Here is a 23,075-nt window from a genome sequence, read left to right on the forward strand (position 1 = left end):
CCTAACCCTAACCCTAACCCTAACCCTAACCCTAACCCTAACCCTAACCCTAACCCTAACCCTAACCCTAACCCTAACCCTAATGTCCATCCCATGTCCATGAAACCCTCGGCCTTCATCCACTGTCGTACTCAAATATCTACCCTCAACGCCTTCCCATCCATGCTATATATCTCCGCTGCCGGGCTACATACATACATACATACATATATATATATATATATACATACATATCGATATACATATCAATATACATCGCTATATACATTACTATATACATCACTGTATACATCTTGACATACAACTCTATATACAACTCTATATACATCTCCATACATCGCTATGGTCCTGGCCAATCCTCCATCTCTCTGCCTCCCAACTCCAACCCCAACTCAACCTCCTGACTCACCCGCCGCAGCCAACAAAACTCCTCAAACAACTGGCTATGGCCCGCCCGGCTGCGCTGCCCCAACCACCCAATCACCGCCCCAATGTCCGCGCCGTTGACCTGCAATCCCACCAGTCGCCGCTGCCATGCCCCCCGAATGCCCACCCCCCATGGCCCATGCAGCATCATCGCCACCATGGGGATCAAAACCCCCCGGTACTGACACCGGCCCCCCGGCTCCCACCCGGCGCATATCGTCTGCGGCATCCCACAGGAAAAACACCCGCTGAATCGGCTGTACTGGATCCGCCGGCGAACCTGCAGCATCCACTGCTTGGCCGCCTGGCTGCGTGCATGCCGGCATGAATATAAATCGTGCTGGTCATCCGCCTGGGCCATGGCGCAGATATAACATCGATCCCGCCACTGCTGAGCCTCCTGCTCCCCAAACTCCTCATCCAGCCATGCCTGGGACTGTTGCCGGCGGAATTGAATGTCGGCCGCGGCCCACTGGTGCTGGCGTTGGCGGTGGCTCGGGCACTGGCGCTGGTGCTGGCGGTGGCTCGGGCTCGGGTGCTGGTGCTGGCGTTGGTTCGGGCTCTGGCTCTGGCTCGGGCTATGGCTTGGGCTTAAGCTATCGCTGTGGCGCCGGTGCTGACTTGGGCTTGGGCTCTGGCTTGGGCTCTGGCTCGGGCTCGGGCTATGGCTCGGGCTATGGCTCGGGCTATGGCTCGGGCTTGGGCTGTGGCTCGGGCTATGGCTATGGCTCCAGCGTGGGCTATGGCTCCGGCTTCGGCTTGGGCTGCATGAGCCCGCTGCTCTGCTGGAATCATACTCCATTCCGCGCCTGAGCCCCCGACCATTGGAACGCCTCGTGGCACTGCGCGCCCGCCAGTCTTGGTCATCTGCCAGCCCTAACACTGGCCGAACCGCCTGCCCTGGGCCATGGTGCAATCCCACACGCCCGGCCTCATCACCACCCACGTGCCCTACATGCCACTGCACATTACACCCATCACATGCCTGCTCGTCCCCGTCATCCCCGCAATGCTGCCGCCGGTATCCATTCACCGTCCCATCCAGATAATCGTCCAGTACCACCCGCCGGCACCCCCGACCTGCCACCACCCCCATGTATTGCTGCACCAGCTCCACCTCCGGTGTGCCCAGCTGCCGCTCATCCTCCGCCCACCCCGCCGGCTGGATAATGATCGCCTGGCTGGCCTGCCCATCCCGCCCGGCTCGCCCACTTTCCTGTGCGTAATCCAATAACGTCCGGGGTGTCCCAAGATGAATGATCACTCGGATATTCGGAATATCAACCCCCATGCCCAATGCACTGGTCGCGCAAAGCACTGTGGAATCCCCTCCCATGAACCGCCCCAAAATCCCACCCCGGTCCACCTGCCCACTGAAATACGCCTCACATCCCAATACCGCCGCCATCGCCTGCACCTGGTGGACCCGGTTGGCATATATCACCATCTTCCCCCCCCCCCCGGGCCCGGGCCCACTGGAGCTGCGCCTGCAGGAACTGAATAATCTGGGCATCCTGCTCCCATCCATATCCATGTGGTGCAGTGTGTGGAATCGGTGGCCGCCACACCCCATATGCCACATTGCCGCGGCTCGTGCGGGCCCGATATATATCGATCTGATCCGGTGGGTGGTGAATGCGCTGGCTGAACTCCGGTTCCATCTGGGGGGGCAATGTGGCCGTTAAAAACACCATCTGTGTACGGGCCCGAACGAGCTTCCCAAGCTGTGCCATGGCGGACCGGAAGTTCTTCTGCTGGTTCATAATGACGTGGCATTCATCAATCACCACCCGGTCCAGCCGCTGCATCACCACCAACCGGTTGATGAATGAATGGAAATCGGGGGTGACAGCCGATTCCGGTGTGACCAGCACAATGGCTGCTTCATCACATGGCTGCTGCCGGTCCCATGCCATACATGGGATGCCTAGCCGCCGGCACCGCTGCTGCATATCCTGCCGCAGCGAGATCAATGGCACCACCACAATGGTGGTGCCCCCGGGGACGGCCCACGCGGGCAACATGAATAACATGCTTTTCCCACCGCCGGTGGGCATGACTGCCACCACGGGGCTCTTGCCCTGCTGGATCGCCGCCATGGCGGGTGCCTGGATGCCCTGGAACTGCATGCCGGCCTGACCGGTCATCTGCTGCAGCGCAGCGGCCATGTCCATGGTCTGCAGCTGGTGGCGCCGCTCCATGTGGTGCTCCTCAGCCTCCACCTGCCATGGGGCCCGCTTGCGTTTCCCGAGCACGGGGCGAGCCCTAACCCGTTCCTGACCGGGATGGTGAATTGGACAGCTACCTTCATCCACCAAGTGAGCCCTAACCCGTTCCTGACCGGGATGGTGAATTGGACGGTTGCCTTCATCCACCAAGCGAGCCCTAACCCCTTCCTGACTGGGATCACTCACCAAGCGAGCCCTAACCCGTTCCTGACCGGGATCATTCACCAAGCGAGCCCTAACCCGTTCCTGACCGGGATCATCCACCAAGCAAGCCCTAACCTGTTCCTGACCGGGACGGCGGCTTGGACAGCTGCCTTCATCCACCAAGCCAGCCCGAAGCCCACCGGCATCAATGTCGGCATGGACATCTCCTGGAACCCCCGTGCCGCAGCCGAACCCCAGAAACTGGTGCCAATCCACACTGGACTGCCGGAACATCGCCCGCCGGTGGCTTGTTGTGCCCGCCTGCTCCATCAGCTGCCGCCCATATACCATCCCCGCCACGTGCGATGAATGGCCCGCCTGTAAATCCGTCATATGCGCCATCCACTGGTCCGCATCCATGCCGTCCTCACAGTCAGCATCCAATGCCGCCGCCTGCTCCGTTTCATCCTGGCGGTCACTGGTGAATGTGCTGGATGCCCGCAGGAACCGCCGGCTGATGCCAATGGCAATGTCCCGGTACGCCGGAATATTCAATGCCTGGCCGAGCCGGGCCTGGGTCTCCCGCTTCAACACCTCCCGGAATCGCTCGGGGGTCCATGGCCGCTGCATGCCCGGGTCGGGGCCCCATAAATATGGGCTGGGGGGCTGCCATGCCGGTGTGCCGTTCGACGTGCCAATCAATGTGCCATTCAGTGTGCCGTTCGCCGTGCCATTCAGTGTGCCAATCGTTGTGCCATTCGACATGGCATTTGATGTGCCGGCCTGTGTGCCAATCGGTGTGCCAATCGGTGTGCCGTTCGGTGTGCCGTTCAATGTGCTGTTTGATGTGCCATTCACCGTGCTGGCTCGTGTGCCATTCGCCGTGCCGGCTTGTGTGCCAATCAGTGTGCCATTCAGTATGCCGTTCACCGTGCCATTCAGTGTGCCATTGACCGTGCCGGCTCGTGTGCCATTCCATGTGCCATTCAATGTGCTGTTTGATGTGCCATTCACCGTGCTGGCTCGTGTGCCATTCGCCGTGCCATTTGGTGTGCCGTTCGATGTGCTGTTTGATGTGCCGTTCAGTCTACCATTCAACATGCCATTCACCGTACCATTTGGTGTGCCATTCCATGTGCCGTTCAATGTGCTGTTCGATGTGCCATTCACTGTGCCAGCTCGTGTGCCATTCGATGTGCCATTCGATGTGCCATTCGATGTGCCATTCGATGTGCCGTTCAATGTGCCAATCGGTGTGCCATTCACTGTGCCAGCTCGTGTGCCAATCAGTATGCTGTTTGTTGTGCCGTTCAACATGCTGTTCGATGTGCCGTTCAATGTGCTGTTCGATGTGCCATTCAGTGTGCCGTTTGATATGCCATTCGCTGTGCCGTTTGATGTGCCGTTCGATGTGCCGTTCGACATGCCATTCACTGTACCATTCACCGTGTGTGACGGCCTGGTCACGTTGGTTGCTTATCACGTGAGGTGTGGTTGTTTGCTTTGTTGCTTTGTTGATAAATATGGCGTTACCTCCTTTCTTCCTTCCTCATGTTGATTATTCTCGTCGATAGCTACCTAGGTAGAACCCATGAGTTGGACGTTCCATTATCCTAGTAGAGCGCCGTGACATAATAATCAACATCCTCCTTTTATACCTTAGGGAGAGAAATACCAAAGGCTTCTCCCTTCAAGGGATTCGCTGGTGCCGCAGTTCGGGAGCTGGCCAGGCTATAACAGTGTCTCCATTCAAGTTTCCATCCTCAAGTTCATCCTCAAGTCAAGTCAAGCGCTGCTTCAGTTAAGTTTCTAGAGCTCAGGACTGAAACTTCTGTTGTTGGCATATTCAAGTTCAACTTTCAAGAAGTCCAGTGGTTGCGACTATGCTGGCACCCCTTCAAGTTCTCAAGACTTAAGTTTTTCAAGATTCAAGCTCACGATCCCTTTCTTAAAGATCATGGACCCCTTTCAAGAACTCCGAAACGAATTTTCTTCTACGATCCGCGCCCTCCAGAATGAAATCGAATCCGTCAAAAATGAACCCAAACCACTTCAACGACCAAAGCCATGCCTCCCTGATCCCGAGAAATTCAATGGCCAATCTTTGAAGTTTGATACCTGGCTTGCTTCGATGAAGGCTAAGCTTAGGATTGATGCTCCAGCTATTGGTGATGCAGTGGCTCAGTTCTACTATGTCTATCTGAATCTGGAAAGCAAAGTCCAAGCTCTAGTTCTTCCCCAGTTATCTTATGCAGAAGACACCAACACCTGGGATTACAACACCATCCTTGATCAACTATCTCTGGTTTATGACAACCCCAACAAGGTTCAAGAAGCTGAAGATTATCTACTAGTCCTAAAGCAGGATAGTGGTGAATCTGTGGCAGCCTACATCGCCAAGTTTGAGAGGATTCTTTATGAGGCAAAGGGCAAAGATTGGCCTGATGTCACCAAGATTTCAGCATTCAGGAAAGGCCTCAATCCTACTCTCCGAGGACGCCTCAACCAGCAACTAAATCTTCCAAGATCCTACATCGAATTCCTTCGCGTGGTGCAACAATTGGGAAGTCATTCTTTCAGCTCAAATTCCACCAATGTTTCCCACTCTCAATCACACCAATCTGGCTCTCACACCAAGTCTGATCCTATGGACCTCAGCGTCATCAATATCAACTCCCTGTCAGCAGCGTCCACCTCCCTAGATGAAAGGAACAGACGACGACAACAAGGATCCTGTGTGAGATGTGGCTCCTCTAATCATTGGGTGAAAGATTGTTCCATGAAGGCACACAAGGAATCCAAACAATCATGGAATCAGCAGATGCTTGCGAAGCTGGAGACAAATGGTATTGATGATGGTGGTGACTGATGACTGATTTTTGGAGATGTCATCCATGCGTTTTCTTTTCAAGTGTCTCATGTATTGTTGCTTTCTCATATGTTCTTACCTGTGGTTGACCATGACATTGAGGACAATGCCTATTGAAGCCGGGGGGTAATGTGACGGCCTGGTCACGTTGGTTGCTTATCACGTGAGGTGTGGTTGTTTGCTTTGTTGCTTTGTTGATAAATATGGCGTTACCTCCTTTCTTCCTTCCTCATGTTGATTATTCTCGTCGATAGCTACCTAGGTAGAACCCATGAGTTGGACGTTCCATTATCCTAGTAGAGCGCCGTGACACCGTGCCATTCACCGTGCCGGCTTGTGTGCCATTCAATGTGCCGTTCGATGTGCCATTCGACATACCATTCGATGTGCCATTCGACATACCATTCAATGTGCCGTTCGATGTGCCATTTGACATACCATTCGATGTGCCATTCACCGTGCCATGCGCAGTGCCGGCCTGCCACGCTGTCAACTGGTCAATGAATGGCATCGCCAGCCACATGTACCACACCACCAACTCCCCGACCGCCCGTGGCACATACCGGTGGATCAGCTTGCTGTCGTTGCTCGCATGGAAGCCCTTGTGGTATGCAGTCACCAGTGTCACCATCCCATCCTCAATGAACACATTGCGGAATTGGTTGTTCGGCGTGTTGACATACTGCACACTGAGCAGCTCGGGGGCCCGTGCCGGCTGCCCCGCCGTCATATGGATGGCCACGGCCAGTTTCTCCTTGAACCGGGCCACCCGGGCCAGATACTGTGCCACCAATGGGCCGTGGATCGCCCCCCGGCGCATGAATTGCTGCTGCACGGGGCGCTCTGTGCGCAGCCGCTGGATCATCCACCACCGGCCATCCACGGGCCACCGGGTCCGGCGATCATGCAAAAGTTCCAGCCCGGGTGCCCCTGGGTGGGATCATCATACAAGCCCTGCCACGGGATGGCGGGCAGCGGCATGGTGCTTGGGGTGTGGGCGCTGCTGGAACCATCGGCAATACATAATAGTTCACACAGCAGCTCCCGTGTGGCCCCAACCAGCCCGTGGATGAACCCACGGAATTCACCCATCGTGAAATGCAGATCCTTGTACAACAGCTCATCGGCTCCCATCCACGCCACATGGCCCGGCGCCGTGCTATTGTAATGGATCTTCAACCCATATGTGCGCCAGTCGAGCAATGTCTGCATGGGCCCATGGGTGCCACGGATCATGAAGCGGCTGACCATCTGCTGCACATGGTCATGAAATGACGGGCGATCGTGCACCGTGGTGGGGGTGGAGCGTGTGGGACTGGCACTATCACAGCCCTCATCGATATCGGCCAGTTGGGCATCTGCACTGGCCAACGGCCATGCTATTGGGCTAGCCGGTGTGCCATTTGGAGTGCCATTCACTGTGCTAGCCTGTGCCTGCCACATCTGAATAATGTCCCCCACATGGGGATCCAACCACAGTGCCTTCTGCACCACCATGAACCGCGCAAGCTTGATCATCCGCGATAAAATGGGGGGGTAACTGTCGGGATCACGCCACCCAGTCTCCCCCCAGCCGAGCACCGCCATGGCACACACAAGGGGGCTTTCATATTCATGGGCACGGTGGCGCTGGTTGAGCAGCTCAATGCAAAACTCCAAGCAGGCACGCTCCATTGGGCTCATCATCCATGCCGGCTCGGTGCTGCCTGCATTGCCAGTCTCCTCTGCTTCTTCCACATGCTCGGGGCTCACCCCATGCCCGGCTGTGGGCTGATCTCCGGGGCTCACCCCACGCCCCTCTGTGGCCCGATAACTGCCGGGGTTCCCACCCTGCTCTAGGATCCGACCGGCCCCGGGGAACATATGGACCGCCCGAGCCCGGGCTCGATGGGGCGCCTGTTGGGGCCTCACCATGGTGGGCATGGCAAGCTGCCACAACATCTGCCACTTCCGCTGCTGCCGCGCGGTCATCCCATACACGGGCAGTGGGCCACACCACTCCTGCATGCCCTGTCCGGCCTGGGTGGCCTGTGTGCGTGCAATGAAGCCCAACACTTGCTGCCACGCCTGCACATGCTTCTGGACACTGGTTTCATCCATGTACGCCTGGAGCGGCCGGTATGGGGTCTGTCCGGCCTCGGTCCGGGCCGCCTCCATACAAATGCCGGTTCCACACCGCTGCACGGTCTGCTGGCTCCGCCGGGCCAACTGGCCCATGGCATTCCAAATGGCCTGGATGGCCTGTTCAATGGGATCCGGGGGCTCCTCGGGGGGCGCTTCCACCAGCCGGAGCAGGTCCTGGGGGTGCACACCTTCCAGGTATCGTGCCCACCCGGTCCGGCGGAGCCACGGGTTAGCATCGGTGATCCGATCGGCCTGGATGACGGCCTGTTGTTCCTGGGCCGTTCGAGCCTGATCCCATGCGGTGATGATGGCATCGACGGCCCGTTGGGCCTGGTCCGCGGGGGGCGGTGGTGGTGGTGGGTGGCCCTCTGGGAAGCGGATATGGATGTAATGGGACCCCGGGCCCGATGGGAAGATCTGCTGCCTGTCACAACCTGGCTTCTCTCGTGTCGTACCTAGGGTTCTAGTTAGTTGTATTTCGAGACTGGACACTTACCCTAAGTGTCTTCCAAGTAATCGTATGCTCAATGCCCCTCCGGGTCCGGTTTGGTATGTCGTATGTGTTGATGGGTATATCGCCCCCTCCAGGCTCCGTAAGATAATCAACAAGTAGAAACGGTAAAGGTAACGAATAGAGAAACAAGGCCAACCGAGTACGTATACTGGGTTGTTGGTTAAGTGCGGACGAGTCAGAAACTAGAAGGTAACCAATGCTTGATTAACTAGATTGATCGCGAAGAACTAAGCTAAGTACATGAATGAGCGTCCTTATATATCTTCCTCCATATACTATCCTTCTACCTTCAAGAGGTATATCCAGAGTATAGCCAATCAGTGCGTCGTACTTCATATACTCAGCGGTATACTTTTCCAAGTAGTCAGGACGGTATACAGTCACGTGATATGGTCGCTGATTATCATCCCGATCCCGGTTTTCCGTGCGACTATCCTAGTCCTTCCTGCGCCATTCTCTCATGAACTGATATCCAATGATTCTGTCTTGACCCCATACCGTCACGTGAGGCTGATACGTTGGGTTCTGTAACACTGCCACGCTACAGTGGTGAATGAACGCTGGAGCTCAGCGGCCCCTTGTGTACACTCTCTCTGGCCAACCCGGCCACGGCGGGTCTGTTGGGACCATTGATGGACCTGGCGCCAGTGGTTCCGCATGGTGCCCATGTTGGATGCCACATAATGGCACAGGGGGTCATGTCGTTGGCATAACAAGCCACTGGGCTCACACGGTAAAATGGGCAGTGGGTTGTCGACTACTGGTGGGATCTGGATGGCCGCACTGTCCTGTTCAATATCCTCCCACTGTCGGACTGCCTGAGCCAACTGGTGGGCGGATTGATGCTTGAACTGATGTTTCCGCTTCAGATGTCGCTCGACCTCCACCGGTCGTACGCCATGCTTGCACTGGCGACAGATCATCACTTGCAAGCTTGGGATCTTCTGGAACAGCTCATTCTCCATGGCTGCTCTATCCCATGAATGGGTGTAGTGAATGATGCTGTGAATTCGATGAATTGAATGAGTGAATGACCCCCGAATTCGTCGGGTCGATCATGGCGGCGGAATGGCGATGGTCGGGCCACACCCCAACAAATCCGCGCACCAAAACTGGGCATCTTCGCACCCACACACACAGAGGATATATATATATATATATATCGGGGAAAGGAAGAAAAGGGAAGAAGAGAAGGAGGGCGACAGACAAACAGATCGACGGACTGGAACAGGGCACGGGGACGTGACGAACGGGGCGGGTGGGGCCGGAGACGGGAACGGCGACGGACCAATGAGGATTAGAGAAAACCGATTGGGCCCTGGATCGGTTTGCTACTAGGGTATAGGATGTGCCTTTCACCTGGGCTGGACAGCATCAGGAGGCATTTGAGGAGTTGAAGAGATGCTTAACAGATGCCCCAATACTGCGACACTATCATCCTGAACTAGAGACGAAGTTGGAAACTGATGCATCAGATGGAGTAGTAGCTGGAGTGCTCTCCCAGAAACATGGAGATCTCTGGCACCCGGTGGCTTACTACTCCAAGAACATGTCTGATGCTGAGCGCAACTATGAGATCCATGACAAGGAGATGCTAGCCATCATCCATGCACTGCAGGAGTGGCGAACTGAGCTAGAAGGACTGCAACTCCGAGAGCGTTTCAACATATATACTGACCATCGCGCTCTGGAATACTTCATGACTACTAAGAAGTTGAACGCCCGACAAGCCCGGTGGGCTGAGTTCCTTTCCCGGTTTTACTTCCTAATCCGTTACCGCCCTGGCCGAGAGAATACTTTGGCTGATGCCCTAAGCCGACCCAGTACAGAAGTGCAGAGAAAGGATGATTATCGCCAACAGATTTTATTGAAACCAGAATCTGTTGAACAGCCAATGGAAACTAACCAGATCAATGAATGTGCTGAAGTCCACACTATCAACGTGCTGGAGCCCACCCTACAAGTTGTAGACCGAGTACTCAGTGCAAACCGGAACTCTACCACAGCAGAGGAACATCGTGAGGAAGCTCGGACAGGAAGGAATGATTGGAATCTGCAAGATGGACTGCTATTGAAGGGAAATCGATTGTTTGTTCCTGATGATGACCCTGAGCTCCGCACCTGGCTACTTGATGAAGTGCATGCACAGGTATCAACTGCACATCCAGGGAGAACAAAAACCCAACAGCTCATCAGAACACGGTACTACTGGCCAACTTGGAGACAAGATGTGGAGAGATATGTACGGAATTGCTCAAAATGCCGGAGAGCTGAGAACCCACGTGATCGTGCCCCTGGACTGCTCCAACCCTTACCCATTGCAGAGCGGCCCTGGCAGCACATATCTATGGATTTTCGCTCCTTCCCAGCTGACAAGAGAGGACTTGATGCCGCACTAGTGATTGTGGATCGATTTAGCAAGAGACCTATAAACATTCCTTGCAAGAAGACTGCCACTTCTGAAGATGTTGCACAAATGTTCATTGAGCATATTTATCGCCATAGAGGACCTCCATTGACTATTGTATCTGACCGTGGACCCCAATTTGTATCGGCGTTCTGGAATGAGTTCTGTCGGATTCTTGGAGTGAAGCTGAAGCTTTCCACAGCATATCATGCCCAAACTGATGGGCAGACTGAGATTGTGAATCAGCATATTGTTAACCGTCTCAGACCCTTCATCAACCGCCATCAAGACAATTGGTCTGAGTTATTACCCTTGATTGACTTTGCTGCGGCTACACTGCCTTCAGAATCAACAGATGCCTCTCCATTCCTCATTGACTGTGGATATGAGCCTCGAACTTCATTTGACTGGACCCCAGTTGGAGAAGACCTCCCCCGGGATGAGAAGGTTAGCCGACGACGGGCGCAGGAAGCTGCCAAAAGAATGGAGGAGACATGGACAGCAGTGGGCAATCAGATTAAGCAAGCCCAGGATCGACAGAAGAAGAAAGCAGACCGTCGACGTCGCCCTGTCGATTTTGATGTGGGTGATAAGGTGTGGCTCTCCCTTCGTCAATATCAAACAGACCGACCGAACAAGAAGCTTGATAGCCAGATGGCTGGACCCTTCCCAATACTTGAACAGGTGGGTAACTCCTACCGGTTAGAGCTCCCTGACTCGATGAAGATACACCCTGTTTTTTCGCCAGACAAGCTACGACGGGCGGTGAATGATCCCTTGCCTGGACAGGTGACTGAGCCTCCAGAACCGATTGTGGTGGCTGATGAGCAGGAGTGGGAGGTGGAGGAAGTGCTTGCTTCACGCATATCTCGACGTCAGTTGCAGTATCAGGTGAAATGGATAGGATTTGACGAGGATCGGACATGGTACCCAGCAACCAATTTCAAAGGTTCTCCACATCGCGTACGTGACTACCACCAACGGTACCCAGATCGGCCAGGACCACCTCGTCGACTACAGGAATGGCTCAAGGCCTGGGAGGAAGGAGTTGATGAGATTGAGGACCACCCTGATGATAACATGCCCACATAGAGTCTGAGGACAGACTCCGCCTAAGAAGGGGGGTTATGTGACGGCTCAGCTCAGTGCCTTCATGAACATTCATTGTCAACATGGCAAACAATGCCATGAAAGCAATCGAGACAAACAGCTGCTTAGCGAGGCCACACACAACCATATATAAGACTTCTTTGTGTAAATAGACTCTTCTTTCTTTTCTTTTCCTCTTCAGATTCGATATTCTCGTTGATGGCTACAATAGTCTTCAGAAGAATTGAGTTCGTTATTATCTACTATTCCGAGCCCGTGACAGTTGGATTGTCGATAGGGCAAGATGGCTAGGCCATGAGAAATAATTATGACAACAGGAGGCCAAGGCGTTGATCTACAATCAATAGCAGCCAACCATATTGTGCATCATGCATTATGTACTCTCCTCTCTTTCTGCAATGTAACAATGTGAAAAAAACAGTTCACAGAACATGGCTAGCTGAGGTGCGGGGAAGAAGTGGAGCGGAACGCGCTTCTGTATGTCTGCCTCCGAGGATTCAGTGATACCAAGAAGGATATCATGCCTACTCTGTAGTGTTTCATTCAGATATAAGGGATGCACCGTACCTACTTGATACAATCCATAGCAAACATCGCTCTGCTCTTTCTCTCAAAGTCAAACTACCTTCCCCAGAACTACACTTGCGTATCTAGCCCCTCATGACGTATGTACGCCGCTCCCTTCAGGATCTCCAGGACGAGTATGACAATAAACGTCCTGAAGCGCTCGACAAGCTAGTCAAGGCTTTCCGGCACATCCAGAGTCTTCCTGCCCACGATCCTGACTCTTTCCATGAGATCGGCGGTTACCATGGAGAGCCGTTCCGCTTGGAACCAGAATCTCACAGCGAAGATTGGTGGGGAGGGTACTGCTTCCATGGTTCTGTGCTGTTCCCCACCTGGCATCGTGCCTACTTGTTACGCCTGGAGCAGGCACTCAGAAAGGTGGAGGGATGCGGGGATGTAACACTTCCCTTCTGGGACGAATGTGCCACAATGTCCCAGGAAGAGGATTCTCAGACGCCGAGTATCATTCCTGCGGTACTCACTTGGCCTAAATACACAATGGACGGCGAAACCTTTGACAATCCGCTCTATTCCTTCAAGTTGAAGGAGGCTATTGGAGATAAAATAAAGAGCGCAGGCAACCGGTACAAAAAGCCCGCGGGGTACGAGACTGTCCGGTACCCACTTTTGGGCTTGGTAGGTACAAGCGACGACATCAAGACGACGAAAGAACATAACAATCAATTCCCGGATGCCAAATTAAGGGCAGAGAAGCTCAACGAGAATGTCGCCAACTGGCTGCGCATTGGACCGAACATCCCCGACGACGGCTTCAATACACCTGTCCCCACAGACACGACCTCCGTATTCAGCCGATACAGAAATTGCTTGGAGACGCCTAGCTTTACTCTGTTTTTGAATACAACTTCCGAGAAGAAGGCAATGAGCGTGTCCGCGAAGAACAACGAGGCAAGACACCTAGTGTCTTTGGAAAACCCACATAATGCCATTCACCTTGCAGTCGGAGGGTTTTATCAACGTGGTAATTTCAACGCGGATGTTATCGTGAATGCGAATGGTGACATGGGTGATAACGAAACAGCGGGCTTCGATCCCATCTTCTTCCTTCACCATTGCTTTATCGACTATGTTTTCTGGAAATGGCAAGTGAGGCACAAGGCCACAGCGAACCTGGTGATTGATGAAAAGGACGATGGTGCTAAGGTTCCCAAGGGAGGAATGGTTAATTTGCCAGAGAATACCAAGCTGACAATGGATACTCCCCTGGCACCCTTCGTCAAGCCCGGCTTCCACTCCACAGGTGACAACAATGAGAATTGCTATACGTCTAACGATGTTGTCGACATCGCAAAGCTGGGGTACAAATACGGTCTGGGGTCGCTGGATGAGGACAAGCCGAAGACATCCCCTCGGAAGAAAGGTGGTGCAATTAAGTAGATGATCAAAGTCTCGAACATCAGCCGAGCACAGCACAAAGGATCATTTGTGATTCGCACCTGGGCCAAAGGCCCGCGGTTGCAGGACGATGTCTGGATTGAAATTGGTCGCGAACCCATCCTAAGTCGATGGAACGTCAACAGTTGTGCAAATTGCCAGAACCATCTTGACGCCGTTTCAATGATCCCACTCGATGAGGGTATGCTTGCTCAACTACTGGGAGTAGACTGGGCGTCGCAAGGTCTAACTGTGGATGACATTACCTACGCGGTTGATATTGATAAACGCAACAACGTCATTCATATCCCGCACTCCTTGCTCCCCCCTGATAATCATCATGCCCCAAGCTTGGAGCATTTGATTGACAATGAGACTTTGCGAGCTTAGCGCACGACTTGGATTATGCTTTCCGTACTTTTGTGGCAATTCGCAGACAGTGCGATGAAAATCGTCGTTTGAATGTTACTGCATGCCGATACGCAACCATTTTTCAACTCCCTAAAAAGAGGCAAGTAGCTATCTACCACACGGTTTATTGGAGGACAATGATAGAGGCTGGGTAGTTGGTTGTACTTGGAGATAAATGAACCATATCCAATACAGGTCTCAGAAGACACATAGGCAAACCTTGCCAAGGAAGCAAACACCATAAACACCATTAACTCCAACACTATTATAAACAGCCTCCCTATAAGCAGCCGCCGGCCTATATTCCCCTCCTCGCCCGAAGTGAACTACCGTGTCGCCTTCTCTATCACTCTGCTCCACAATCCTGTCCATGTCCAGTCCTTACTACTAGAGGTATATTATCTCCTAATGCCCGGAAAGTTTGTATTAAGATAAAAAGCCGAACCTTTTAACGCTTTTTATCATCTTCAAATAAAAAAAAACGTATATCATAATATGGTAATTACTCCTTAACCAAAACACCACGATATCTCATCTTCCCCTCTCTCAAAGTCTGCATCGCATCTTCAATTCCAGCCACATTCATTGGGAAGGTCATAACCGTAGGGCGGATATCCTTTCGAGCAGCAAACTCAAGCAAAGTGCGGATGCTATGACGGGCAGCGACCAGAGAGCCTTGAACGCGAACACCCTTGAAGGCAAACTGCAACAGAGGGATGGGGGAGGTTTCGAAAGCAACGGTGAGAGGGTAGATGCTGCCATGGGTATCCATCAGAGGGGCGAGCCTTGGATGGTTAGCCGGTAGGTTATACATATAAAGAATGAGCTTCTTACGAAGGATAATCAATGCTGGCACTTCCACACAGCAAAAGATGCTTCAAAGGCTTGCAATCTTTAGGAGGTCCCTGGCCAGAGCGGAAAACATGGAATTCCGACGCCCCAAAGTCCATAGCCTCTTGACGCTTGGATTCAGAACTGGACAAGACGACGACATGGCACCCCATTGCTGCGGCCAGTTTTATGGCGATATGGCCCAGTCCGCCAATACCCATGATAGCCACTCGGTCAGTAGCTTTGATGCCATATTCAGTTAGGACAGTCCAGACTGTGGCACCGGCGCACATAAGCGGTGCTGCATGGATAGAGTCATATCCCTCGGGAATAGGGAAGATGCAGTTGACGTCCCAGACGGCACCGTAGCTAAAGGAACCGTTGTCGAGATCGTGGAAGCCGTATTGTTTCTGGTTGCGGCAGTATTGGTCCCACCCTACTCTATTAGCTAATGATTCAGCATAGTAGAAATAATTGAGGCATACCAGTAGCACAGTTATCGCATGAATTGCAGATACTATGAGTATACCCAAATCCAACACGATCGCCCACCTTGACGGTGTTCACAGCAGGACCAAGAGCCCTGATGATGCCAATACCCTCATGACCCAGCACCTGTCCAGACTTGAGATAGTGTTCGTCTGTACCACAGAGACCGGAATGAGTGGTTTCAATGAACACCTCATTGTATCCAAGAGTGCGGCTGGTCTTGTCCGCCACAATTCGGCCTTCGGGGGAACCGCGGAAAACGTCAAAGGTGATGCTCATCTTTGGGGGAACCGTGTTGGAATCGATTTGACTGAGGTATTAGACTGTAGGTACTTAGATATTTATAGAGAATGGAAGACCCCTATCTTGTCGAACTGATTGCACCATTTCTTCAAAGCGGATTCCATTATCTGTTGTCTGATTAATTCACTGAATAATCAAGAATCAAGACAGAATCCACTCTTTCCACACAAACCGCCATAAGGAAATAATCTGAAAACAATGTGGATCGTCTGTTCCGCTGCAGGAATGACGGTCTTCATGGAGGTGATCTGCTTCGAGAAATATTCCCGAAGATCCACCGCAGCCAAAAGTGAAGCGTGCAACCGAGAAAAGTCCGCAAAAAAGTGTCCGGCGTGGCGCAATTGATGTCACCGTCGCATGATCGGGATACCGCATCATTCATGATTATTATTGTTGGACCGAGCCGAGGAACCGATAGAAAGTTGCCGACTTTCCATGCGCTCAAGTAGAGGAGACATTTTCTGTTCCGATCTGGGACCCCACGGGCACGTGACTAAAGCGTGACTCTAATTTTCGACGTTAAATAGCAACTACCATTACTGCCACTGAAAAGGCAGCTTTTGCTGTCAAACAGCCTTGAAGCCCCAAGCAACCCCCGCGCGGGAGGTTACCTGTTTTTGTATAATAGATTGTAGCGCAGCTAGGTGGCAGGATTCCGATCTACCCGTTGTACTACTTCTGAGCTCGGGCAGGCCCCAGTGGCGACGTAAGTAGGCTGATTATTCATTCATCCGACTCGGAGACATTATTCTACCACCCAAATGATTGGTCAGCATTCTTGGCTAACGTCATAAAAAAAAAAACTCATATTATCTCTCCCTTTCTGCGGACCCACACCTGGCAGTATGGGTTGTCACAGGCCGCAGGCTGTGAAATAAACGATATGTTATCCGGTGGAATGATCGGAGTGGTTATCCGACTACCTACCCCGCATAACGTACTTTTGTATATAAAAGGTTGTCCGATCGGACATCTGTTCTTCTCTTCTTCAACGAAACCTCTTGTATGATAGCTAGTTATTAGCGCTGCAGGCTTAGCCCATAACATGGGTCCGCCAGCGAAGCCGCTAGTGCGCAAAAAATACCCAAATTTAGCGCAGATTGCGCGAGATTTTGGCGTTTCATACCACATTCTACACAGACGTTTTCGGCGTGGACGAGGGCCTACTACAGCGACAAAACCAGCGAATAAGACGCTAGAACCCTACCAGGAAGATGCTTTGATCTCATTGAATGCGTCTATGAGAGATATAAATCTCCCAGTCACGCGAGATATGCTGAGAAATTGGGCGAATCGGTCGCTAGTGCGCGCTGGCCGCCGAGATACTGTCGTAAAATGTGGCTATATCGCTTCGAAAAACCCCTTCCAAAACACCTTAATTTGGGCTCTATTATCCAATAAACCAAAGATCGGCATAGGATCAATGCGGAAGATGCTGGTTTTCTGTCATTCTGGTAAGCTTACTATAACTACTATAGCTACTAACTATAGCTACTATATTTACTTATAGTTACCTTTATAGTGCATTTATAAAACCGTCTGCGGGCTTACACGAATGATTGTTTTTTTTTTTTTTCTTAGGTAACTTAGATTTCTCTAGCGATCCAATATTACTCTTCCATCTGCTTAAGGCCTGCTGCCTGCATGTGTTGTTTGCTATGCCAGAACTGATAAATAACCGCTAGTCTTACTACCCCGCACTGAGCTGGCTATCAATGCCCATCATCGACTTCGAGCACCGAACCCTGACTGCTTTTTCAGAAACAGTCACCTACCTTGCGCACGATGGATGGGCTGCATAGAATGCCAATTTACCGGCACGAAGAATGCATTGCACGCGTCGTTTGGGCAGCTCATATCCTCTCCTATCTCACAAACAACCGAAACCATGCGGAGCTACACGAAGCCGAGAACAATGCGGAACGCGACAGTGATACAGATGAGCCAAGCGATTGCGAGACGGACTATGAGACAGAGAAGACGGTGATTCTATCAGGTCCTCGATATTCCGTTCGCCGGAAATTCCTGGACTCTATTGCACAGCTGCTTTCGCCATGCAAGGGATGGGATGGGGTTACTGCGACGGCGATACGTGAAGGGGAAGATGGAGTTGAGGTGGATATTGCAAGGAACGATGCCTTTCTTTCTGATGAAGATCGCTTTGATAGTGAGGTTGTGGGTTATTGCAAGATGTTGGAGAAATATCTGGCTGGTAGTGCTGGAGGTAGGTAACGACTTTCAATCCTCATGGTGGGTGCTTTGAACATTTAATGACTGAATGTGACCGCTGGGGCAGGAATGAACGCAACTGCAACTTCTCCAACCGAATTCGAGCTCAAGTTGATAGACTACACGTCCCGTCGGATCGATTATTGGATTGAAGATTTCCGGAAAACCCAAAAAATTGACCAGAATTGTCCTGACTGGAACTCTCAACGATGGCTTGGGCAGGAGGCTGCAGTTGAAACTTGGACGACCATGACGGAGCTTATACTACAATTTGATGCCGATAATGGAGCCGTCAAATCCAGACCTTTAATAGTCCAACAAGCTTACAGATGTCTCAAATTTACACAAGTCCGACAGTTGCTCTCGGACACCTTTGGAACGCAGGCTGGCTTGAAGCTGTGGAGCAGGTTGAACTTTATCGCCAGGCCGCTGGTCGACTGCCGATTATTGGGATCAATAGCTGCCCGAGAGCCGCAGTTCCGAAATTGTCAGATCTCACTGGTTCCGTCCAAATCGAAGACAACTCTGGATGCGAAATACGTGGTTGGGATATTCGAGGCATGGGAACGATTAGGGCTGGGTTCTACACCTGAACCAGTGGTCGGGATACTTGGTCCCTTTAGCCAGAGGTTTGAAGAGGCCTGTGTAGAGTCATTTTCTCTGCATGCTGAGATGCAGCTAGTGTTGCATTACGACGAAGGATGTGCACCCCAACCTACCCTAGACTACTTTGGATGCAGTAAAAGAACTTGCTTGCTCTGTGAAACCTTTCTTGGCGCGTTGCCGAGTCCCATTTCCACACGTGGGAGGCATGGTGTTTGCTATCCTGCCTGGGCTGTGCCAGCCTCGAATTCGGCTACTATGGAGGTCGCCATCGAACGGTTAGAGAAGAGCCTCGTAGCTCGCATTCGAGGTCTTCTCAACGATTTGATGCACCCCGGGCAGAAGAGCCTTGCTGCGAATGTCATGCAATCCGGCATGGTGTCGGATTTTTCGCACTTTACTCTGGAGGAATGGCGGCAGAGAGAGCAGGACGTGCGGCTGTTTAAGAATAAACAGACGACGCAGCGTAAGGACCTGCTGATTACGTGAGGTTATATTCTGTTATGTTGGCGAATACTGAATAACTCACCATGGCACCAAAACAGTGAAGGCGTTACCCCAACTGCAAAATCGAGATATCGCCCGCTCGAGAACTTCGAACCTGAAGACTGCTGTGTGATGTGTAATACGAGCCCAGGACTACAATGTGCACAGTGTCGAAGCACATACTATTGCTCCAGAGACTGCCAGAAGAGTGACCTCCCTTCACATAGGCTTCTCTGCAAACAGTTCGCTACCCAGCCTGATAGACCCTCTCTGGAACACAAACGGGCCATATTTTTCCCAGTTGAGAGGGACAAGCCATGCTTGATATGGATCCCATGTAGACGCCAATACGACGAGGAGGACGGCATCAGCTGGACACAGATTGACCCTTATCCCTACCTCGGAACCGATGAACCGTTCAAAAGGATAATGCGCGTTGAACATAACCCAGTACGATGTCGAAACCTGGGTTCTGGCTTTGCAGGCTTTGCCCCGTACAAGGAGGGATACTGTGTCTCCTTGATACATCGCGAGGCCTATTTAAAGGACGGGTCAATCACGAATAGAAGTATATTAGCTTCTGTGGGAGCATCCGGCGCGTCCACCACCCTGCATGAATATCGCGGCCCGATGATTGCCCTGCAAGGGATTCACCACGAAGACTATGCCGATATAACACTCGCCGACTTTCGACATCTAATGGATTACCTAGTAAGCTACCGAAACAGGCATATCAGGGAAAGCGTCCCAGATCTGCATCACCGCGCCCCAACAACCGTCCGCGGCGTGAAGATTTGCTGTCACGGTGAAGTAAAGTTTCATGGGTCAGAGCCCTTTGTTTCCGTCGACGTCACCCGAGCAAACCAGATCTCACTGGGCAGCGGATCCATCTCACCGATATCTGTCTGCCTTGGTATGCCTATACGGTTGTGGAAGGACCCGGACGCTGAGTTCCGCCATGACCCGCCAGGATGGGAGGGGGGCATGACGGCAGACAGTAATCCTAATGTTGCGTTCTTGATGATGGAGACTGATTTTTCCAAAGACAAGTGGGGCTGGGCGCCTATGTACTGGAATAGCGAGATTGGGAATGTCTGGGCTGTTCGTAAAGACGGGCGGGATCTGTCTGTGGAGGATGTAGCGATGATGTGCCATTTTGCGAGGCGCAAACTACAGCGCATGTTTGAAGACGTGATGGAAGCGGGCTCGAGCTTGGTGAGTAGGCAGGGGGTTTTGGATTTCATTACTTGGGATAATATGGTCACTTATTGGGACGAGACTGGTGGGCATTAGCAAATTGGCTCGCAGGACGAGACTGAACCCTACTGCAAGATTTTTATTCAAGATTGGATCAATGATGGCTCGTATGCCGGCTGCAACATGATATGGAATATAGTTCGCTTTAGGGGAATAACTTCATTCTGCTCTTATACCCTTATACCCTAGTAGCATACATCACAAACACCATCCAGTCACGTCGCCAACAATCCTCTTAAAACCTCTTCATTACCTAGACAGATTTCCTCTTCTTCTTTCTTCTCCAGATTGGATATTCTCGTCGATGGCTACAATAGTCTAAATTGGAATTCAGTTCGTTATTATCTACTATTCCGAGCCCGTGACACCTCCGAGAAATCCCTAATGCTGACATCATGATGCATGAGTCCGCAGACGGGTCATGAAAACTGTACCACTCTGTTACACTCTCATCAAGTGGCTCTTTCCTGCAATCGGGATGATCTTCTCCGAGGCAGTAATGGTCAACCTCTAACTCCTTTTCAGCCCACAAGATTGCCATCTTTGTGTTCCTCAACTTCAGACAGTACGTAGCAGCATCATGATAGCTAAAGGAATGTAAGAGCAACGACCGTTTGATTAATATGGGCAACTTACGAGGCTCCCAATTCTCCATTCAGCAAGCCCTCAGACTTTTGTATGGCTGCCATTTTCTGCGCTATCTGCAGCCCCTTTCTGTACGACTTGTTCATACCACCGCCAACACGCATGTTCATAGCGAGTTTTTGATCGAGAGCAAACAATTCAGCCCGTTTTCGTTCTCTCTCTCTGCCTTGCAAAGTATCATCGCATGCCGGGCAGGTGCACCGAAATCCCCATTTGTCGAGCTCAGCCTGGCGCTGGCTCCTAGTACGATTGGTACCACCGATATATGTGATGGTAAGCTCCTCGCCTGCCATGATGTCGCGTATTGCATGGAAAGTCTCTTTCTCAAGCACCGAGTTATTCGCAAAGTGAATGTTGGGGATGCATGAATGATTAATGCGAGATCAAAGCAAGAAGACGTTACCAAATGCGTTTGCTGCATAGATGGCGAGCACTCTGCGATGCAACTCTGGGATTTGCTGCCAATTCTGTTCCATCTCACGTTCAGCAGCACGCTTGAACGGCTCGCAGGCATGTCCATGGAGGTCTAGGTATAGACTTTGCTGTGATGATGGGAGACTTTCGAATGCTCGCACGATATCTTTCGCGTTTCCGCCCTTGACTTTAAGAAGAGCGGGTTCTGCAATGACACAGGAGCCGCAAGGTATGTTGGCTTTCGCAAACACACCTAAGCCTTTTGGCGCTGAGTCTTTGACTTCGATGAGGTGTGCATCTGAAAACATTTCAGTTCACACATCTTTGGGCAAATATGGAGCTTCGGCGTACCATGGTCCATATCCATAGCCTTCTCGATTTTCTTGGTGGCCAGGGAGAGAAGAACTAGAACTTTGGCACTGAAATCAATTTACTCCACAGGCTTTAAGTTGTGCTAGTCCCTGTCCAAACCTCTCCGTTCAGCTGCCGTAAGCTGACAATATTGACGTGGCAGGCTCATTGCTCGCATTTCTGGCTTCTTTATAATTGGTCCGGTTTCTGATACGTTGCAGACATCCATCTATATCTTGCGGATCATCCAAGGATATCCAATTATCTGATAGTATAGTAGGTATCCATAGATGAAAAGAGGAGTCTTCAATTTCCAGAAATGTCAACTGAAGAGGGTGGTGTACAGCTCGGGAAGGATAAGGAAGCGGCCAAAGTTGCCAGATGGATTTGAGATTGATAAATTGTAACTTCTATAACTAACTAATCAAAGCTTAATAATATAAGTCTAGGCTTCTGCTTTAAGCATATACTGCATACTTGTACGGCTTCCTGTGTGACTCATTACGTGTTGAATACTCAAAAAACACAAGCAAAACTGCATAATCAATGCACTCCCGAGTAGACTATGATTCTAGGCATGTTTGAAATGCTCACAAATCCACAAGACATCCGTAAATTGCGGATCTGGATATGTGATATCCGCTGATTTTGCGGATGGTGCCGCAGCCTACATCTGACAATTGATATTTAGGATGATACCGTGGTTCTAGAAGGACCCAACGACCCAAACGTTCCTTTTTTCATGTGTCGTATTTCATCTGCCACGACATATGATATCATGTGGTACCAGGATTCTAAGAAACAATGCATCTCGTTTCCAGATGCTAATTATGATGATTACGATGGATCCTGGAACTTTGAATTCCAATCCAGAGGACATGCTGGTAATATGGTGAGTTTACCAGTCTTCAAGTGCGGGTATTGTCTATTTTTCTTGAACCTCAGGGACTATCCCCGACGCCAGATGAATGTTCGAATTTGCGTAATTACAGGGCGCCGAATCCGAATGGATATATATTCCCTGATCTAGATGCAGCCCCCCCCCCCTACATGGAACTAGAGGCATTGATTGGTTTGTTGAAGGTGATCGATATACTTGACCACACAATTGAAACTATAAAGATATTCAATGGATATAGGCCGTAAGTGTCACGAGCTCAGAATAGTAGATAATAACGAAATGATATTCCTATCTAAACTATTGTAGCCATCGACGAGAATATCGAATCTGAAGAGGAAAAGAAAAGAAAGAAGAGTCTATTTACACAAAGA

The 23,075-nt window shown here is 51.4% G+C and overlaps 10 protein-coding genes across 10 annotated transcripts; 4 read left to right on the top strand and 6 right to left on the bottom strand.

Moving 5' to 3' along the window:
* Positions 1-750: 750 nt before the first annotated feature.
* On the top strand, positions 751-1,239 carry ACHE_50001S (uncharacterized protein; the record flags this gene model as incomplete). The annotated part of the gene is made up of 1 exon (XM_043279669.1): positions 751-1,239. One exon carries the CDS (start codon positions 751-753, stop codon positions 1,237-1,239), a length of 489 nt encoding a protein of 162 aa, XP_043137325.1.
* Positions 1,240-1,333: 94 nt separating this feature from the next.
* Positions 1,334-1,660, top strand: ACHE_50002S (uncharacterized protein; the record flags this gene model as incomplete). The annotated part of the gene is made up of 1 exon (XM_043279670.1): positions 1,334-1,660. One exon carries the CDS (start codon positions 1,334-1,336, stop codon positions 1,658-1,660), a length of 327 nt encoding a protein of 108 aa, XP_043137326.1.
* A 151-nt stretch (positions 1,661-1,811) lies between these two features.
* ACHE_50003A (uncharacterized protein) lies at positions 1,812-4,223 on the bottom strand (the record flags this gene model as incomplete). The annotated part of the gene is made up of 1 exon (XM_043279671.1): positions 1,812-4,223. The coding sequence occupies one exon, from the start codon at positions 4,221-4,223 to the stop codon at positions 1,812-1,814; it is 2,412 nt and encodes an 803-aa protein (XP_043137327.1).
* Positions 4,224-5,905: 1,682 nt separating this feature from the next.
* On the bottom strand, positions 5,906-6,487 carry ACHE_50004A (uncharacterized protein; the record flags this gene model as incomplete). Its single annotated transcript, XM_043279672.1, has 1 exon — positions 5,906-6,487. The coding sequence occupies one exon, from the start codon at positions 6,485-6,487 to the stop codon at positions 5,906-5,908; it is 582 nt and encodes a 193-aa protein (XP_043137328.1).
* A 41-nt stretch (positions 6,488-6,528) lies between these two features.
* On the bottom strand, positions 6,529-9,270 carry ACHE_50005A (uncharacterized protein; the record flags this gene model as incomplete). The annotated part of the gene is made up of 2 exons (XM_043279673.1): positions 6,529-8,246; positions 8,865-9,270. 2 exons carry the CDS (start codon positions 9,268-9,270, stop codon positions 6,529-6,531), a joined length of 2,124 nt encoding a protein of 707 aa, XP_043137329.1.
* Positions 9,271-12,482: 3,212 nt separating this feature from the next.
* ACHE_50006S (tyrosinase family protein) lies at positions 12,483-13,787 on the top strand (the record flags this gene model as incomplete). Its single annotated transcript, XM_043279674.1, has 1 exon — positions 12,483-13,787. One exon carries the CDS (start codon positions 12,483-12,485, stop codon positions 13,785-13,787), a length of 1,305 nt encoding a protein of 434 aa, XP_043137330.1.
* Positions 13,788-14,697: 910 nt separating this feature from the next.
* On the bottom strand, positions 14,698-15,794 carry ACHE_50007A (NAD(P)-dependent alcohol dehydrogenase; the record flags this gene model as incomplete). Its single annotated transcript, XM_043279676.1, has 3 exons — positions 14,698-14,980; positions 15,030-15,462; positions 15,512-15,794. 3 exons carry the CDS (start codon positions 15,792-15,794, stop codon positions 14,698-14,700), a joined length of 999 nt encoding a protein of 332 aa, XP_043137331.1.
* Positions 15,795-17,603: 1,809 nt separating this feature from the next.
* ACHE_50008S (uncharacterized protein) lies at positions 17,604-20,429 on the top strand (the record flags this gene model as incomplete). The annotated part of the gene is made up of 3 exons (XM_043279677.1): positions 17,604-18,042; positions 18,115-19,135; positions 19,196-20,429. The coding sequence occupies 3 exons, from the start codon at positions 17,604-17,606 to the stop codon at positions 20,427-20,429; spliced, it is 2,694 nt and encodes an 897-aa protein (XP_043137332.1).
* A 596-nt stretch (positions 20,430-21,025) lies between these two features.
* Positions 21,026-21,331, bottom strand: ACHE_50009A (uncharacterized protein; the record flags this gene model as incomplete). Its single annotated transcript, XM_043279678.1, has 1 exon — positions 21,026-21,331. The coding sequence occupies one exon, from the start codon at positions 21,329-21,331 to the stop codon at positions 21,026-21,028; it is 306 nt and encodes a 101-aa protein (XP_043137333.1).
* A 90-nt stretch (positions 21,332-21,421) lies between these two features.
* On the bottom strand, positions 21,422-21,819 carry ACHE_50010A (uncharacterized protein; the record flags this gene model as incomplete). Its single annotated transcript, XM_043279679.1, has 2 exons — positions 21,422-21,750; positions 21,804-21,819. 2 exons carry the CDS (start codon positions 21,817-21,819, stop codon positions 21,422-21,424), a joined length of 345 nt encoding a protein of 114 aa, XP_043137334.1.
* Positions 21,820-23,075: the final 1,256 nt, after the last annotated feature.

This window comes from Aspergillus chevalieri, chromosome 5, assembly GCF_016861735.1.
Source record: "Aspergillus chevalieri M1 DNA, chromosome 5, nearly complete sequence".
In the NCBI taxonomy this organism is placed as follows: domain Eukaryota; kingdom Fungi; phylum Ascomycota; class Eurotiomycetes; order Eurotiales; family Aspergillaceae; genus Aspergillus; species Aspergillus chevalieri.